Source organism: Xenopus laevis, chromosome 2L (assembly GCF_017654675.1).
Source record: "Xenopus laevis strain J_2021 chromosome 2L, Xenopus_laevis_v10.1, whole genome shotgun sequence".
NCBI classification, from domain to species: domain Eukaryota; kingdom Metazoa; phylum Chordata; class Amphibia; order Anura; family Pipidae; genus Xenopus; species Xenopus laevis.
Window position 1 is genome coordinate 70,868,443 of NC_054373.1, and position 16,781 is coordinate 70,885,223.

The following is a 16,781-nucleotide window of genomic DNA, read 5'->3' on the forward strand; positions in this document are numbered from 1 at the left end:
GTTACATAGTTAAATTGGGTTGAAAAAAGACAAAGTCCATCAAGTTCAACCCCTCCAAATGAAAACCCAGCATCCATACACACACCCCTCCCTACTTTTAATTAAAATTCTATATACCCATACCTATATTAACTATAGAGTTTAGTATCACAATAGCCTTTAATATTATGTCTGTCCAAAAAATCATCCAAGCCATTCTTAAAGGCATTAACTGAATCAGCCATCACAACATCACCCGGCAGTGCATTCCACAACCTCACTGTCCTGACTGTGAAGAACCCTCTACGTTGCTTCAAATGAAAGTTCTTTTCTTCTAGTCTAAAGGGGTGGCCTCTGGTACGGTGATCCACTTTATGGGTAAAAAGGTCCCCTGCTATTTGCCTATAATGTCCTCTAATGTACTTGTAAAGTCTAATAATGTCCCCTCGCAAGCGCCTTTTTTCCAGAGAAAACAACCCCAACCTTGACAGTCTACCCTCATAATTGAAGTCTTCCGTCCCTCTAACCAATTTAGTTGCACGTCTCTGCACTCTCTCCAGCTCATTTATATCCCTCTTAAGGACTGGAGTCCAAAACTGCACTGCATACTCCAGATGATGTTGCCAAAATAAACCGTTTTTTTGGGGATATAATAAATCTCGTAAAAAATCACGTGTTTTCCTCTATAAATTAGTTTTCTAGTAAAAAAAAAACTAGATTCTTTAGAGATTTTATAACTTGACCTTTAATAAATAACCCCCATAATGTATATAAATGCATGTAAGTGTCTTAGGTGCAGGTGCGTAATACAGTCGCATCTGCTGCTTGTAGGTCTGTCCTCTGATTATATAATATATCATCATAACTCATCACATATATCATAAAATACCCAGTGGCTCATATCATATCATAAAATACCCACAGGACACCCCGGCAGCACGCACGCCGCTGATTACGGGCAACAAAATGCGTATGGAGGGGGGGCCCGGCTACATGTCCAGGACCAGGACTGTGTTTTATGCCTGTTTAATTTGGGTTTTCTGTTCCATGGCTTGAGTGCTGCATCTAAAGTGTTTATGCATATGGTGTAATTGTGCATGTAAAGTATTTAGAATCTGTTACAAAAACAAAAAGTCCCAAATAACCAAAATGGTCATATACAAGGTAGGAATTGCTCTTGCTAGTCATGAGTAAGAAACCAAGCATTAACTTAGTGGGTTGTCAACATGTATCTAATCTTGGAGCAGTTAATCCATGAGGTTCTTCACTTTTGAAAGATGCAGATGAGGAGGAGAGGTGGCTCAGTGAGCAGCCACTAGCAGTGGCCAGTGAACTGAGGACTAAAGATGGAACAGTTAGGGAAAATGAGGGAGACAGTTTTACCCCACAATTTTGTGTTACCAAATTGCAACAGTAGCTGCAGTTTATATAATTGAATATAAATTTGAATGGCAGTAGTTACAGGCGCACAGAGCACTGGTATCCATAGATGTGCACCAAAATTGTGTCTATGCAATAGACTGATTTACAACTCACACCAATATTTTAATATATTAGGTGTTGCATGCAAAATATTGAAAAGGTTCTTAAAGGGTGGTATACATTTAAGTTAACTTTTAGTATGTTATAGAATGGCTAAGCAAGTTATTGATGCTTTTTATTACTCATCTTTCTAGTCATGCCCTCTTCTATTCAATTTCTTTTTCTTGGAAGCTAGGGTAATTTGGGCCCTAGCAACCAAATTGCTAAAACTGCAAACTAGAGAGATGCTGAGGATAGTGATGAGCGAAATTTTTCTGCAAGTTTTGCCGCAAAAATGACACCCATAGACTCCAATGGATAAAAAAAATAGTTGCGCATAAAAAAAAAACATGTTGCACATAAAAATTTGAAAGGTTGTTGTTGGGAGTGTTTACACAGTTTACACATTGCTCAGCAGAACATAACTATGAATATATATAAAACATAACAAGTGTAAGCATTGAAATTAGAAGAAATAAGATTCTACCATAATGATCTGAAAGTCTTTTTTACAGTGAGAGTTGTGAACTTGTGACATTTTCTCCATAAAGTGGTTGTGCTGGTGGATACATAAGATAGCTTCAAAAAGGGGTTTGATCACTTGTTAACAGGTTTACTGAAATTAGATTTTAATACACAGATATTCCAGGGGTCGGTCTGATTGCCATTTTGGGGTGAGAAAGGAATTTTTCAAAATTGTGAAGCCTTCAGATGGGGATTTTTTTTCTCTTTTCTCTGGATTGCTGCTCAGTTAGGATAGCTCTATTCAGATTAAAAAAGGTTAAACCATAGATGTGTATCTTTTTTGCAACCTAAAATACATATATGTTTATAAATTAAATTGGCCTGGAGCATACTTTTTTCACTTGTATAAAGAACTTGAGAAAGAATAGATTACAAAGTGTAGCGGTTTATGGGACATTTTCTAGTTGCCCCAGTGTTATCTATAGAGTACTTCAGTCGTCTCACCCTTGTTTTTTTATTTGTTCATAAATGACGTTGAGGTTGGTGTTAACTCTGTCTTTTATTATAATGCTTAATTGCACAAAACTGGGAACAAACTGGCAAATAAGATTCAGTGTTGATTAATGCAACATGAATGCTTGCTATAAGCAAAATACTTTGGGCACTGCCATTAAGTGATTATTTAAAGAGATACTGTCATGGGAAAACAAGTTTTTTTCAAAACATATCAGTTAATAGTGCTGCTCCAGCAGACTTCTAAACTGAAATCCATTTTTTAAAACAACAAACAGATTTTTTTATATTTAATTTTGAAATCTGACATGGGGCTAGACATAGTATCAGTTTCCCAGGTGGCCCCAGTCATGTGACTTGTACTCTGATAAACTTCAGTCACTCTTTTCTGCTGCACTGAAAGTTGGAGTGACATCACCACCCTAGATTCCCCTACAGCAGCCATTAGCAGAACAATGGGAAGATAACCAGATAACAGTTCACTTGTAGATATAAGAACAGCACTCAGTAGTAATAATCCATGTCCCACTGTGACTTGATCAGTTACATTGAGTATGAGAAGCAATAACCTGCCAGAAAGCAGTTCTATAGTGCAGTGCCTCTTTCTAAAAGTACATGACCAGGCAAAATGTCATGAGATGGTTGCCTACACACCAATATTACACTTGTGGGGTCAGGAATGACGTTTTACATGGTAGGGTGAATTATTTGCAGTGTAAACAGTGTAATGCAACAAGAACCAGGACAAAAGTGCTGTCAGCTGACAGTATAATGAAAAGCCATAATGTACAGTTTTTTTTACTTTTATTATGGTGTGCACGTGTAAATTTGTAAAAGGCAAAATTAAATAGGAATACCTGCGATGTCAGCGGTTTGCCATCACGCAGCCAGCGGATGGTAGGACGTGGTTTGCCAGAGGCTGCACAGCTCCAGAGAAGATCAGAGGCAATCTTGGCCTCGGTGTCAGTAATCACATGTAACCACTCAGGCTGAGCTGAAATAGAGATAAGAGAGTAAAGAAAGATGGTACTAAATATCTCACTGCAAAGCTGCAAAGGCATTAATACTGGGAAATTCACGGGCTCAATTTTTAAGGTAACAATAGGAGCACTGTCATTGATAGGGATGTCGCGGACTGTTCGCCCGCGAACTAATTCGCGCGAACATCGACTATTCGCGTTCGGCGAATGTTCGCGAACGTCGCGCGACGTTCGCCAATTTGGGTTCGCCTTAGCTGGCGCTTATTTTTGCCCTCTCACCCCAGACCAGCAGATACATGGCAGCCAATCAGGAAGCTCTCCCTCCTGGACCACCCCCACACCCCCTGGACCACTCCCCTTCCATATATAAACTGAAGCCCTGCAGCGTTTTTTCATTCTGCCTGTGTGTGCTTGGAAGAGCTAGTGTAGGGAGAGAGCTGTTAGTGATTTGAGGGACAGTTGATAGTAACTTTGCTGGCTAGTAATCTACTTGATACTGCTCTGTATTGTAGGGACAGAACTCTGCAGGGATTTGAGGGACATTTTAGGTTAGGTAGCTTTGCTGGCTAGTAATCTACCTTCTACTGCAGTGCTCTGTATGTAGCTGCTGTGGGCAGCTGTCTGTCCTGCTGCTGATCTCTCATCTGCATCTGTTCTTCAAACAACTGCCACCTAGCTGTCTAAATATCAATAATAATACCGTCTCCAGAAACACCACCCGAGTGACGTTTTTCAAGCAGCAATAATATATTCCGTATCCAACGGCTGTAGTGTATACGTTGCCCTTGCAGGCATTATTTGCCCAGTCTTTAACCAAGTGCCACCTAGCTGTGTGAGCTTTTTCACATTCCGTGTCCAGAAACATCACCTGAGTGACGTAGTGTGATTTCTGCCCTTTACAGCACAAAACGCAGCGCTGTGTCAACAATGGATTTTTCAGATACATTTTTGCCCTTGATCCCCCTCTGGCATGCCACTGTCCAGGTCGTTGCACCCTTTAAACAACTTTAAAATCATTTTTCTGGCCAGAAATGTCTTTTCTAGCTTTTAAAATTCGCCTTCCCATTGAAGTCTATGGGGTTCGCGACGTTCGCGAACTATTCGCATGTTTTGTCGCAAGTTCGCGAATATGTTCGCGAACATTTTTTCCGCCGTTCGCTACATCCCTAGTCATTGACTGTGGTTTATCATTTTCCAAAGGTACACTACTGAACTTTATCTAGTATAGGTCAATCTAAAAACAACTGGACTTGCTGAGTAATCAATGAAGACGTTTCACTACTCATCCGAACAGCTTCTTCAGTTCAACTGACTGGTGTGGGAAGTTCTCGGCATATAAACTCTTCCACTAATCCATTTACAATGGCACATTGTAACTCTTCAAAGAGGTGACATCTGAAGAAACTCACAGAGGTGTTGATTCTGTGTAGTTGTGATAGGATTATCCAATGTGTCATGCAACTCCTAGATACAGGTGTTATTTGTGAGAGTTGCATGAATGGATGTGTGAAGTGTTCTGAATCCGCTGGGATACAGATGTTAGAACAGCATTGTATGTAGCAGACAGGTGGTGTCGAAGGCCCCCACCTCTGTTCAGAGATGGTCTCTCCACCTTGACATGAATCGCCTCTTTCACGCCTCGTTCAAACCAGCAGTCTTCTTTATCCAAGATTTGGACCTTGCTGTCTTCAATGGAGTGTCCCTTGTCTTTTAAGTGTAGAAAGACAGCTGAGTTTTGCCCTGTAGAGTTCTCCCTCCTATGCTGAGCCATTCGCTTGGAGAGCAGTTGCTTTGTCTCCCCAATGTATAGATCTGTGCACTCCTCGCTACACTGGACTCCGTATACCACATTGCTTTGTTTTTCTTTTGGTGTTGGATCCTTTGGGTGTACCAGTTTTTGTCTCAGTGTGTTGCTAGGTTTGAAAAACACAGGGACATGGTGTTTGTTGAAAATCCTCCTGAGTTTCTCTGACACTCCAGCTACATATGGGATGACTATGTTTCGCCTGCTATGTGTCTCCGGGCGGTTATTTCTATTGGTGTTCCTGTTGGGCTTGGTTGCTGCTGTTTTGACAAAGGCCCAGTCTGGGTAGCCACATGCTTTCAAAGCTCCTCTGAGATGTTTTTGCTCTTTGTCTTTGGACTCTGTATCAGTTGCCACACATTCTGCCCGGTGGTGCAGGGTTCAAATGACACCCAGTTTGTGTTCCAGTGGATGGTGGGAATCAAACAACAGATATTGATCCGTATGAGTGGGTTTCCTGTATACTTTCATTTCTTCAGATGTCACCTCTTTGAAGAGTTACAATGTGCCATTGTAAATGGATTAGTGGAAGAGTTTATATGCCGAGAACTTCCCACACCAGTCAGTTGAACTGAAGAAGCTGCTCGGATGAGTAGTGAAACGTCTTCATTGATTACTCAGCAAGTCCAGTTGTTTTTAGATTGACCTATACTAGATATACTATGACCTGGATGAATGAAAATCTTCATAGTCATACTGAACTTTAGTGCTATGTTGTCATGGTTTACATGGTTCCTGCAAATTTTGTAGGCATTCGGGATATCCAGTAGGGGGAAAAAATTTAAAAGCATAATCATCAAAATGATTTGGTTTTTTTTTGGCATCTTCTGGGTCAGTAATGTTGAATGATATATAGAAGGAATAAATCTGAAGGACAAGTGTCTTATTTAACCCAAATTAACTAATGAACATTTTGCATTTAATAACAAGATAGCAAAGACCGTCTTACCCTGTACTATTACTCGTCCCTGGTGAGTTGTGGAGCCCACTGAGTTCACAGCTTCACACTCATATGTTCCATCCTCTTCAAAGGTAATACTTGGGAAATGCAGAACAGGATCTATAACAAGCAATCGTGGTGGTAGTGTGCCATCTACCTTGCGCCAGCGAATGCGAGGTACAGGACTAAAAATAGGATGGGATGTGGTAAAACTAAGTTATGAAAAATCTTGGTGGCCTACCAGTTAAGACAAACAGTAACACTTCATACACTGAAGACATTTTTATAGCATGTTAAAATTAGTGATGAGTGAATTTGGCCTGCTACATTTCACTGAAAAATTTGCAAAATAGTGAAAATTTGTGAAATGCATTGAAATTTCTCATCACTAGTTAGAATTAAGCCTATAAAATCAAATATCCCTGTTTGTGTACGTATTTAGATATTAAAGTACTCTATTAGATTAACAGTAGTTTTTCAGACAGTTTACCCCAGGCTATGTGAAAGCATCACATTACTGATTGTTTGCCATTAAATATACAACCTATATCAGTTAAAAAAACAGAAAACATTTCTTTTTATGCATACAACAAAGAAGCATACTGAATTTAAGCATGTCTATGAATTTTACAAAGCAGATAGTACTTACTTTCCAAATGCAAAGCACTCTAGGAAAACTGCCTGACCATACAGGGTGTATGTCTCCCCAGGAAATCGCACTTTAATACTTGGTGCATACATACGGGGCTTAGCTGTAAGTAAAACATTTACATTTCAACTGTAAAACAAGGCAAAAAATAAAATAACATACACACTACCTCTCATTCTCTGTCCTACGACTGGGGTGAGTATAAACACTGAATATGTTTGTTATATATACATATGTCAAACTTAACTGACAGTCATCTGCAACATAGAGCTTAAATTGGGTTGTTTTCCTTTAAGTTAACTTTTAGGGGCCGATTTATTAAGGATCAAGTTGTACTTTCCATGAAATTTTGAGTTTTCAAGGTTATTTCTTTGGTTCAAACTCACATTTTCGAGTTAAAATAAACTCAAATTTTTTTCATTTTTTTTATTCGATATTTATTATACCCCAACTCTGGAAATAGTTTGAATCCTGAAATACACCATCTAAAACCTGTTGAGGTCATGTAGGAGTCAATGGCAGAGGTCCCTATATGAAGATGTTAATAGCCTGAATGATGATCAAGTTTTTTTCAGAGAATTTTGCCCGAAAACTCGATTAATTTGGGTGATTCCATTTTTTTTTCGCTGAAAACGTGATCAATCCGAGTTTTTGGATTTTGCAACTCAAACTTGCAGAATTACATTTTTTCCATATAAGTTTTTTCTTAAATTATAAAATATTCGAGTTGTGAGTTCATTCAAGTTAAAAAAAAACTCTAACATTAGACCTCTGATAAATAACCATCTTAGTATGTTATAGATTGATAAATTCTAACTTTTTGATTGGTGTTAATCTTTTCTTTTTTATATTTTTTTAATTATTTGCCTTTTTCTTCTCTTTTCAACTTTAAAATGGGGTCACATATAAAAACTGCTCTGTATGGCTACAGATTTATTGTTATTGCTACTTTTTTCTACTCATCTTTCTATTCAGGCCCTCTCCTATCAATGCATGGATGCTAGGGTAATTTGTATCCTAGCAACTAGTTTGTTTAAACTAAAAACTGGAGAGCTGCTAAATAAAAAAATAAAAACCAAAAAAAATAAAAGAAATGTGAAAATTGTCTCAGAATATCACTTTCTACATCCATACAGTTAATTTAAATTTAAAGGTGAACAACCCCTTGAAGACAAGACCCTGGAAATGAAATTAAGACATTACACAGCATAGTTATGCTTCACGAGGAAAGCATTTCAGGGAGATTAGTCGCCTGTAGAAGTTCACGAAAGTACTGAAAGATGAAGAGGACAATTCGCTAGCGAAAAAGCTCAGCACTAGAGAAGTTTAGCCAGAGAATTTTCGCCAGCGAAAATCCAGTAATTCATTAAAGTGCATGTGTACTTTGCCAGGTTCAGGCTGGCGAACTCCCATTATGAAGATAGAGCAGCCACTTTTAAATTGCCCTTTCCAGGCTACGTTTCTCCATGGTGAAAACTTTATAGCACAAATTTACACTTGAAAAAGTGAACAGGCCCGGACTGGTAATCTGTGCATTCGGGCAAATGCCCGAGGGGCCGCTGGGTCCTGTGTTTAAGTGGGCTGCCGGCTGCCTGATTAGATGCAGCACTGCACTTATTAAACACTGCGCCCGTTTTTGTAAGCTGCAGGCATTTTATTTTTCCGGACTGCCCTGCTGCTCATGCAATGTCCTATGCCTTCGGAAAGGCACATCTGTCGATTTTACCGTCACTCATCGTCCAAATCTGCAATCACACCCCCCTCCTCTACCCTCCCTTCTCAGCCGTCAGTCATACGAACTCTGCCCTCAGCCCTCCATCCTCTGCCTTCCGCCCTCAGTCCTCTTCCTTTTAGTCCTCTTCCTTCCACCCTCCCTGCTCAGCCCTCCACCCTCTTTCCTCAGCACTCCCCCCTCAGATCTCTCTTTTCAGCCGACAGTCTTATCCATGAGTTTCTAAAGTGGTGAGCGAGGGCGGAAGGAAGAGGAATGAGGGTGCATGGCAGATGACTGAGGGAGGAGGATGGAGGTCGGAAGGCTGATGGTGGAGTTCGTATGACTGATGGCTGAGAAGGGAGGGTAGAGGACGGAGGTGTGACTGCAGATTTGGACTTTGGTTGATGGTAAATGAAGGACATTGCGTGAAGGACAGGTATTTTGCTGCAGGATGCCCTGAAATGAGTCCCGTACGCCTCCTGCCTGTGATCTTCCTTTGTCAAGGGAAAGCAAGCGAGCGCCAAAACAGCAGAACAACCAAAGAGCTGCAGGCACCCTCACACTGATCTGAATTTCCTGCCCACTGTTCCACTGTCTCTTTCACTCTGGGCTCTAGAAAAACTGGGTATGTTTATGTGTGGTTTATGTTTTTATCTATTGTATGACATTACTGTAATGTATATGACATGTTTGTATGAAAACAATAAAAAACACTTTGGAAAAAAAAAAAAGTTTGTGGCTGGCTTCTTTCCAGATTCCCTCTCTGCCCTCAAACCTCCCCCCCACCTAAACTGTGTGCAGGGAGAATAGTGGTTAGAACTATACCTATGTGTTTATGTATGTGAGCCGAAACGCGTTGATGCACAATGTGTGTGTGTATACATATACATATGCATATATATGTATGTGTGTGTGTGTATATATATATATATATATATATATATATATATATATATATATATATATATATATATATATATGTGTGTATGTATGTGTAGGGACCTATAGGATCTGCTATGCTCCTATAGCTTTTAATCCCTACCTTTCCTTTTCTCTAGTTACTAGGCAAAAGCCTATGTATCTAGTTTAAGTATTTCACTATCAGTTATTGGCCAAAGGGTGTAATGACCACTTCCTGACACACTTCCATATAGTGTTGTAAAGGAGTGGCCTCTTCCTCTTTGGCTGCTGGTGTCTTACCTATTGGTTGTGCACATTGAGCCTGGGTACACCAAGGCCCAGTAAAGCCACCGCCCTAAAGGGACCTGTACCTTTAGAGATTAAGTCGGGACCAGGAAACCCCGTGAACAAGGTTAACAAGCACTCATTAATAGACTCTCTAGGAGAGTAAGACAGACAGCTCATATAGAAAGAGCAGTTGTGTGCTCCATCAAGAATAATAGCAGGGATTAGCTTCCCACAAGGCTTCCTTGTATGCCTTTAGTGAAGGGACCACAGCGGATAGGGTGTTAGGCTAGAATTCTTCTCCCTAACCACTCCACTGGATGGGATCCAGACCACTTAAAGGTGTATTGCCTGAGGGGATTGATATACGCTTGACTATTTGACTTATGGGAGTGACATCTGCGATTGCTGTATCATCCTCCTCTATCTACCCTCCTCTGTGACTTGTTACACCTACCTCATACACGAGTAAGCCTGTGGTCAATTGCATTATTGCTTGTGCTGAATAAATCCATCTGTTATTTCATCAAAAGAACCTCCTGGTGTCCAATCAATCTATTTTTATGTATAGTAGTCTGTGTGCTGTAGTTACACTACACCTTAAAGGAATAGCTTCAACTTAGAGAAGGCCCTGATCCTGATGTGTGAGTAGTATATCCCTATGGTATCAATCAACTTGACGGGTCCCGCCCCTGACAAGTGTTACTGCCCCTAATGGGTGGAGTTACCACCACAAATGGGCGGAGCTAAGTTTGATCTGGTCTTTCTGACCTGATATAGCCACAGCCATTGTGGCAAAGCATTGTGAAATGAAGCCGTCATTTTGTGTAATACTCATAAACCCTAGCTAGCCAGCGGCAAAGCATTCCCCGCCCACTGCGCAGCCGCCATTTTGTGAAATTAAGCCGTCATTTTGTGTAATACCCATAAACCCTAGCTATCCTCTAATGTGAGCGCCACCAGGTGGTTATGCTTCATATTACAAGAGCTATATGTGGTCACTGAGTAACTACGAGGGCCATTATGAATACCGAAAAAAAGACATGTACAGACATGACTTTTGGTATTTTATAGGGCCTCAGGGATGAGCCTACATGCCTGGGCATGTCTAGACCAGTGTGGAGCATATGTATAAATATGAATTAGAAATAAATAAAGCACAGCATACATATTGTATGAAACATAACATATTTTTATTAAAGACAAACCAACACACATAATGTGAGATATACATTGTAAAAATACACAGAAATGTACCAAATATTCACTAATACGGATTTATATAAACGGTTTGTTGGAAATAATTTTTTTTATTTTTTTACAATTCTACACATATATACAGCTATAAATATACATAGATATACATTTAGTATTTCAACCAGTCAATAGATTGAAGTAGAGATCCAGTGCATTTTTTAGGTAACATGTATCTATAGGTGGTTAATGATCCAGGGGTGCCTAAAGTAGTACTCTGCTTTGTTAAGTGTTTTATAAGTTTAGGGTTTGAATGTGATGACGATGATGAGGGTCCAGAATCAATATGTATTTTTATATTATTGAAATATTCACGATTTGAAGTATTACCAATGACTGATGAAGGTATATTAAGCTCAGCCATCACGTGAAGCATTGTATCCCAACCATGCAGTGGCGGATTAAGGACATGTGAGGCCCCTAGGCTACAATTTCCACAGGGCCCCCTTCTAGGCCAGTACACGCCATTTAAAAAAAAAAAAAAAGCAAACCACCGTGTAAATATGCTAGTGGTTTAAAGCTTAGGCAATGGCACATGACACTAGCATATTTACACAGTGATCTGCAATTAACTTCCAAATTATTAACTATCAGTAATAGTAAAATAATTTCTAAAAAAAAAAGAAAACAACCAAATGGTAAGCTTACACTTTGGCATTAGGCATATCATAAAACAAGAAAGAAAACAATAGAGACCTGGTTGAATAAATGTATATCAAAAGCAACCATTGCTTGCACTTTAATAGTTTGTGTCTACTGCACTGTAACTGAGCTGAACACACAATAACAATGAATAGATAGACAGGTAAATTTAAAAAATATATAAAACAAGTTATCAATTGAATGTTTTCTTTCGTGCTTTCCTGACAGAAAACTCCTTGATCAGGCTTGTGAAATCCATTTTCTGTAGGACATCACTTTCAATTGACATCAGTGCCAGGTGATTCAGCCTACTCTGTTGCATTGTTGACCTTAGTTTGTTTTTTATAAGTGACAGTTTTGAGAATGAGCGCTCACCACTTGCATTTGTTACAGGTAATGTCATGAAGAGCCGAAGAGCAATATCAACATTCGGAAAAACAGACAGCAATTTCTTCTGCCTTATTAATTGTAGTAGGCCCCTTGCTGCTGTTGTTTCATGTCCTTGCAAAAATTCTCTCAACTGACATATTTCATTGGCAAAATCATCTTCCAAATCATCTGTATATTTTTTTTGAAGATTAGTAGCTAGTATATGAAGATCATCAGAAGAAACAGAAGAAATGTTGTTCAACAATCCAAATGTGTGATGTATACCACTGTAGGACTGGTACCTCCGGTCCATTTCGGCAACAAGTCGATCAATTACAGCTAAGAAAACACCTGTTCTGAACCTCTCTCTGCCTGTCTGTATGCACTCTGTCTCTGCTGCTTCATCTGAATGTTTTTTTCTTTTTCTCTGCCGCTGTTTATCCACTTTATACTGTTGGGAAACTGAAGAAGAAATTTCTTTTGCTTCTTTCTCAAAGTTGTCGAATTCTTCACGTAAACCAGCCACATAACCCTTCAATGACCTGACCAAATCAGTTGCATTGCATAAATCCAAGTCAACTGCCTGCAAAGCAGTATTTGTTTAGTGAAATTGGCTCAATATGTTGTTCCACATAACACAAAGAAATGCATTTTCCAGTTTTTCCATTTTTTTACAGAGTGACTTAGCCTCATCACGAGTTGGTAGATTCTGGTTAAGGTCATCTGCTATGTTGTTCAATGATTCATGAATGTTGTCGTAATTCACGGTTAATGCTTTGGTGGCTTGTGCACGTGCTGACCATCTGGTGTCGCAGAGGGTTTTTAATGTCTCTATTCTGTTGTTGATATTTGGCTGTAATCCTGCTGTAATTATATGCCAACAGGCGCAAGACTTTGATGAAAAATTAAAAAGAGTTTGAACAAAATTAAAAAACTCTTCTGTCTCAAAGCAACAGTTCACACAATTTGCCCCAACTAAATTTAGGGTATGTGCAGCACATGGTACCCATTCAACTAAAGGATTATGCTCTTTGATACGTGCCTGCAGACCTTTATAAGCACCTGACATATTGGCTGCATTGTCATAACACTGCCCACGGCAATTTCTAATATCAAGTCCCATGTCATCTAGCGTTGTAAGTACTGAATGAAAAAGTGACTCTCCTGTGTGACTTAGAATCGGAAGAAATTTAAGAAAACGTTCTTCAATGCATCCATCCAGTGATACATATCTTACTATGAATGTTAGCTGGTCTGTATGTGTCACATCAGGGTTTGAATCGACAATAATTGAAAAGTACTTTGCAATTTTTATTTGATCGATAATATCGCCAACTACGCGTTCTCCCATCAGTTCAATAAATTCTAAACATGTGGTTGATGAAAGGTATGAGGGCTTTCCCTTGCCAGCATTCCCAAATTTTTCTATATGTTTCTTAAGGAAGGGGTCAAACTCGCTGATTACTTCAAGGACACCCATAAAGTTCCCGTTATCAGGATGCCCAAACATTTCACTGTGTCCCCTAAAAGGTAGTCCTCGCTCTGCCAAAAATTTAACTACGACCACCACCCTTTTTAAAACATTTGTCCAATATTCATATTCACTCTTAAATTGTTTTTTAACTTCTGAATCTATTTGACTGCCAGTGCCACTCTTGGCAGACCGAGCAACATAAGAAAGTAACGACTTTCTGTGGTTCTCTGAACCTTCATGTTCAGCCAAGCGAACAGATACATTCTTCCAATCACTGTAACCTGTTGTCAAAGAGGAAGAATGGCTGTCTCTATCACCAAACAATTTACAAGCAAAACAGTAAATGTTACCTGTTGAAGGGGAATATAACAGCCAATCTCTAGAAACACATTCCCCATTTGCTAGTTTTCGTTTGAAAAGTGTTTTAGAGAAGTACCTCTTTTGATGTTTTTGAAATCTTTCTGATGCTGCAAAATCTGCATCTTTGTTTTGACATAACTCTGGGCCCATTTTGGTCCAGTATGCCCTCAATTGTTCACCGACTTTACCCCAGCATGCAGGGTCTGAGCTGTAGGAATTTGATCCTGTTGCTTCCACTCTCAGATTTGGTTCGACAGACACAACAGTCACTGCCACATCTGGATCAGCGCATGTTGGGTTGTTAGTAGAAACGACGGGTGTTTCAGTTGTCAGTGATGCTGACAAAAGTTCATTTGTCGATACATCACCGTCAGAGGACTCAGAGCAATCATTGTTGACTTGTTTTGTGATCTCTGAAGTAACCGCTCCTTTAGTGGTTAGTTCAAGGCCTGATTCAGAATGAGTGGATGGAGATCCAGCAGACTGAAAATACCCAGTCAATTTAGGGATGTTCCTAAGCAGGTTCACCTGTTGCTTGTCTTTCAGCCTCTGAGCTTTTCGCTTTTGTGCCCCACTAAGGAATTTTTTTTCAGACATTTTTGACTAAAACCAACTGTATTACAAACAGCACCACAAGAATAACTAACACAAGTCTCCGTATTTGAATTATTATTTTTTTTTGAAAATCTTTTAATTTTTATTTGAGCCTTTCTGTAGGCCAGACAGGATGCACCTGCAGCACGGGAGAGTGACACAAATTGCCAAATTGACAGCAAATTGAATTATTATTTTTTTTGAAAATCTTTTAATTTTTATTTGAGCCTTTCTGTAGGCCAGGCAGGGTGCACCTGCAGCACAGGAGAGTGACACAAATTGCCAAATTGATAGCAAATTGAATTTTTTTTTTTTTTTTGAAAATATTTTAATTTTTATTTGAGCCTTTCTGCAGCAGGGTGCACCAGCAGGGCGGGGAGAGTGGCACAATAGACAAGGTGCTATCCTGGTCTAAAAGTTATATATGAAGTGGACCTTTTATTTCACTGTCTGCAGAAATTATTTCACTGTACTGCAGAAATTATTCACTGTCTGCAGAAATTATTTCACAGTCTGCAGAAATTATTTCACTGTCTACAGAAATTATTCAGACTGCAGAAATGATTTCACTGTCTGCAGAAATTATTTTACGGTTTGCAGAAATTATTCACTGTCTGCAGAAATTATTCAGTCTGCAGAAATGATTTCACTGCAGAAATTATTCACTGTCTGTAGAAATTATTCACTGTCTGCAGAAATTATTCACTGTCTGCAGAAATTATTTCACAGTCTGCAGAAATTATTTTACGATTTGCAGAAATTATTCACTGTCTGCAGAAATTATTTCACTGCAGAAATTATTCACTGTCTGCAGAAATTATTTTACTGTTTGCAGAAATTATTCAGTCTGCAGAAATTATTTTACTGTTTGCAGAAATTATTCAGTCTGCAGAAATTATTTCACTGCAGAAATTATTCACTGTCTGCAGAAATTATTCACTGTCTGCAGAAATTATTTCACTGTCTGCAGAAATTATTCACCTGGCTCTACAGGCCGGGTGGTGCCCCCTGTGCACTGCTGCGGCCTGAAATTCTGTGCCTGGCTGGCTGACTGCGGCCTGCCCTCTGACTGGACCAGTGCCAGTGGTGCTGGCTGGCTAGCCTCAGTAGCCTGGCTGCTAGTGCTACCGGCTGCTTCTGCCTGGCCTGGCTGGGTGGCCCCGGCTGGCCCCCCACCCTCTGCTTTCTAGCTAGCTGACCGCTGGTACTACTGACTAAGTCACAGACAGTTAGGCCTACGCCTAAGAAGGAAGGTGCTGCTAGCCTTCTCGTCGTCTGCAGCTTAATTTCTTAATCTTATTTTAAGATAATGTTCACAAAACAAAAGAGTGAGAGTGACAAATCAATTCTCAATTCAAAAGTCTAGTCTCTAGTTGAGGCGAGCAACAACAACCAACTAGAGACTAGACTTTTGAATTGAGAATTGATTTGAGAAGAGCAAGTTGCTACTGTGACTCTGGTCAGACTGCGCGTTGTGTGTGCCAGCGCGCGAACGTGCTCAACTATATAAAGGCACGGCGCAGGTCAGTGACGTCACCAGCGTGCGACGTGCGTGCGTCACTGCGCACTCAGCCAGGGCCAGCCCAGGCAGGCAGCAGAGCGTCGGCGTATGCGCACACTGACACGCACACGCGCTGCTGTGACGTGCGCCTGCGCCTGCCTTCACACAACTGCCTGGCCTGCCCAGCTGCCCCAGCCCAAAGGCAGCAAGCGGCAGGGGGCCCCCGGACTGGACCGGAGGATGGTAAAAAAAAAAAAAAAAATTAAATTCAGAATTTTTTTTATTAAAGTTCATGGGCCCCCTACCACAATGGGCCCCTAGGCTATAGCCTAGGCTAGCCTAGGCATTAATTTGCCCCTGCAACCATGGGGCATTTTACGCTCAGCAACATAATGACTCTGTGTAACACCACGGACCAAGTCCAGTATATTAGAACCTGATACTGTGTCATTTTTATAAACAAGTTCCCCCTTGTCATTCCAATCCACAATATGTTTTGATTGTGACATTTTGGCAAGTGATAACTTAGCATTTTTTTTAAAGCGCGTATTTACATTGTTTATAACCTCATCAAACATAGTATCAGCTGTGGTAGTGACGGTATCACCATCTGAATTTGGTTGTGTCACAGTTATGGCGGGATCTCCAGGTGGCATTAAAAGTGTTAAGCTCATCTTCTCCCGATCATCCTGCTTCGCATGAACCAGGTACTTTAGCAATAGAATGTATAACGACTTTTTTTCTGATAAGTCTTTTCTCTGTACAATATCAGAAATCTCACCATCAAGTTGCTGTGAGACAGATAAGTGCTTATGAAAACATTTTTCAGTGTACTCC

At 40.0% G+C, this 16,781-nt stretch overlaps 1 protein-coding gene across 1 annotated transcript in view; it reads right to left on the reverse strand.

Annotated features, from left to right (window-relative positions):
- LOC108708146 (contactin-2) overlaps positions 1-16,781 on the reverse strand; it is a 352,213-nt gene that overhangs the window by 229,110 nt on the left and 106,322 nt on the right. Inside the window, exons 7-9 of the mRNA XM_018246539.2 lie at positions 6,852-6,954; positions 6,212-6,387; positions 3,336-3,472 (exon numbers count right to left, since the gene is read on the reverse strand). Of these exons, the coding sequence (XP_018102028.2) occupies positions 3,336-3,472; positions 6,212-6,387; positions 6,852-6,954 (416 nt within the window). The remainder of the gene's footprint in view (positions 1-3,335; positions 3,473-6,211; positions 6,388-6,851; positions 6,955-16,781) is intronic.